The 2,846-nt window shown below is 42.2% G+C and overlaps 1 protein-coding gene across 1 annotated transcript; it reads right to left on the bottom strand.

Annotated features, from left to right (window-relative positions):
* Positions 1 to 1,709: 1,709 nt before the first annotated feature.
* Positions 1,710 to 2,234, bottom strand: LOC149187553 (uncharacterized). The gene has a single exon (XM_089409694.1). The coding sequence runs from the start codon at positions 2,232 to 2,234 to the stop codon at positions 1,710 to 1,712; it is 525 nt and encodes a 174-aa protein (XP_089265820.1).
* Between the last annotated feature and the right edge of the window lie 612 nt (positions 2,235 to 2,846).

The raw sequence follows: 2,846 nt of genomic DNA, 5'->3' as shown, positions 1-2,846 counted from the left end.
GATAGCCTGATGAGTATTGAAGAAGAAAATCATAGAATTGGAAAAATTGATCTCCATTCCCGAAGCTTTGCTGAACAGATCGAGAATATCCCTGTAAGCTAAGGCTTCTTTAACTGTTGGAGTACCATGTAACATGGTATCATCCACAAACTGTTGATGAGTTGTGGCTGGAATGGATCTGATAGGTTGCAGACCTCTAATTTGACCCTCTGCTTTTTTCTTGGCTATTAATCTACTTAGGCCTTCCATTAGAATGACAAACAAGAATGGGGACAGGGGATCACCCTGTCTAATGCCTCTTGAGGGGCTGAAGGGGGTAGACGGGGCGCCATTCACAAGGATAGAATATCTAGGAGATTTTATGAGGGCTAAAACCCATTTGATCCATGGTCTGCTGAATCCAAAAGCATCTAAAACTGCCTCCATGTAGTACCAGCTTACTTTGTCATAAGCTTTAGAAAGATCTAATTGCATAAGCATTCCGGCTTCTTTCCGCGAATGAAGTGAATGAATCATCTCCTGTGCCAGCAGAATATTGTCTAGAATTTGCCTTCCTTCCACGTAACCAGATTGTTCCTGCGAAATGATGCCAGGGAGGACCGACTTCAGCCGATTGGCTATGACCTTAGAAATGATCTTGTAGATGACATTACAAAGGGCTATGGGCCTGAATTTCTCTGGTTTGTTAGCTTCCTCCACTTTGGGAATAAGAGCAATGAAGGTTGAGTTTAGAGATTTTTGGATATTTTTGGAGCGTCTTGAGTCTTCTACGACTTCCCATATATCCTGCTTTACAATGTTCCAGCAGGCTTTATAGAAGTTGATGGTAAAGCCGTCCGGTCCTGGAGCTTTGTCGTTGGGCATGCTTCTTACTACCTCCTCCACTTCTTCCATAGTAATTGCTCTTCTTAGGGCCCAGTTCTGATCCTCTGTGATGGATTTAGGTATGACATTGGTGATTTCTTTGATGGCTTCCTCTCTATTGATCCCTGGTTCTTGCGCTATGAAGTTGAAGTGATCCGATAGGGAAGCAAATATCTCGTTGTGATTTCTGAGGAGCTCTCCCTCACTGTTTTTTAATTCTAAGATTTTGTTGGCACTCCTGTAATCCATGGCTGATCTATGGAAGAATTTAGTATTTTGCTCCCCTTCCTTCAGCCATAGAATTCTTGATTTCTGCCTCCATAAGGATTCTTCCTGCTTGCATCTGTTGTACCATTGTTGAGTAAGCTCTTTTTCTTGCTCAATGGTCTCTCCATTTCTGCAGCCTGCCACACCATCCTTTTGAATTTGTTCCAGCTTATTTTCGATGGTAGTTTTCTCCTGAAAGATATTTCCAAATACTGTTTTATTCCAATCTTTTAACCTCATTTTGATGTTTTTTAGTTTCTTTTGAAGATTGAACATTTTGGATCCTGTTTCATCTAAAGGTTCTGACCACCATTTTTCCACCATCGATTGAAAGTTGGGGTGTTCTATCCAGAACTTTTCGAACCTCAAGGGTTTATTCCTGGGGGTGCCCTGGATCTCGACAGTTAGAGAGATCGGCCAGTGGTCCGACCCTCCACTTGGGAGGATATTCGATTCAAATACTGTTCCATCTAAAATTATGCTTTCCGAGACTAAGAAACGATCCAGTCTGGATGCTATTAACCTTTCACCCCCCCTTCTGTTGTTCCAGGTAAATTTAGCACTTTTAGGGAATACATCTACCATTCTGGCATTTCAATGAAACTTATGAAAACCTCCGCATCCCTGTTTAGTTTCCTGAGGCCTCCTTTTTTCTCCAGGAGGGAGGTGATCATGTTGAAATCTCCCCCCAATATGTATTTAGCATCAGGGTGCCTATCTATAAATTTGGATAACGAAGCTAGGAAACTTATCTTGTCTTCTAACTTCTGAGGACTATATACATTGATGCATAGGAAAGATTTAGAATTACCTGTGGGTTGAACTTCCAGTGCTAAGTAGTTTTTGCTTGCCTCAGCTGTTAGAATCTGGTACTTCCTTGTGTCCCAAAATGTAGCTAAGCCTCCTTCTCGCCCTTGGCTCTCGATCTCTAGGACTTCAAAATTTCTTCCCAACTTAATTCGTAGGCGATCTATAATATCTCTATTACATTTGGTCTCTTGTAGAAACAACATATCCGGGTTGTATTTCTGCATCTGCCACTTCAGAATCCTCTGTTTAGCCTGGCTGTTGATCCCCCTTGCGTTCCATGAAACAATCTTCATATTTAAACAGTTGTTTGGAAGGACGGATAATCACTTAGCTGCTTTATCTTACCTGCGTTAAACAGCATCTCACCAAGCTCCTGCAGATGTTCTCCGCTTGATTTGCGGCCTCTACGACGTTTATGCCTCGAACCGGAGGTTTTTCCCAGGATTGCTAAATAATGTGGGCTGCTTCCTTTGATTATGCCTAACTTTCTCTTCTGTTTTTCCAGTTCTGCATTCTGCCGTGCTATGAAGAGGTCATTGACCTTCCTGATTTCTTCCTCTGGTACTGCTTCAATCCCTGTGGCTTTCCAGCTTTCTACAATCGCTGTTAGGTCCATTCCTTCCATAGCTAGGGTTTCTTCCAGCTCCATATCTTCACTTCCCGCTTCACTTGTTAACATTTCTATTTCTTCTTCCATTTCTGCTGTTCTTTCTTGTATGTGGATTTCATTGCTAAATTCTCCTTCCGTGGTTCCTTTTCCTGCTGGTTCTTCCTGTCCCTCTTGCCCTGCTTCCACTTTAGGTGTATTTTTCTTTTCCTCCGAGTCAGTCTCAAGATCTAGGATCTCAAAGGGGTTACTGAAGTAGTTTCTTTCTGTGCTACCTTTATTATACCTTCTTCTGTTG

This window comes from Pinus tabuliformis, chromosome 3_1 (genome assembly GCF_031772625.1).
Source record: "Pinus tabuliformis cultivar Carrire ecotype Pingquan chromosome 3_1, CPIR1, whole genome shotgun sequence".
NCBI lineage: Eukaryota > Viridiplantae > Streptophyta > Pinopsida > Pinales > Pinaceae > Pinus > Pinus tabuliformis.
Note: the sequence above shows the minus strand (reverse complement) of the source record. Positions and strands in the feature narration are given on the sequence as shown.

Excerpts from the sequence above, each read along its gene's own strand:
- LOC149187553 (XM_089409694.1), bottom strand. The coding sequence starts at position 2,234 with ATGAAGATTGTTTCATGGAACGCAAGGGGGATCAACAGCCAGGCTAAA.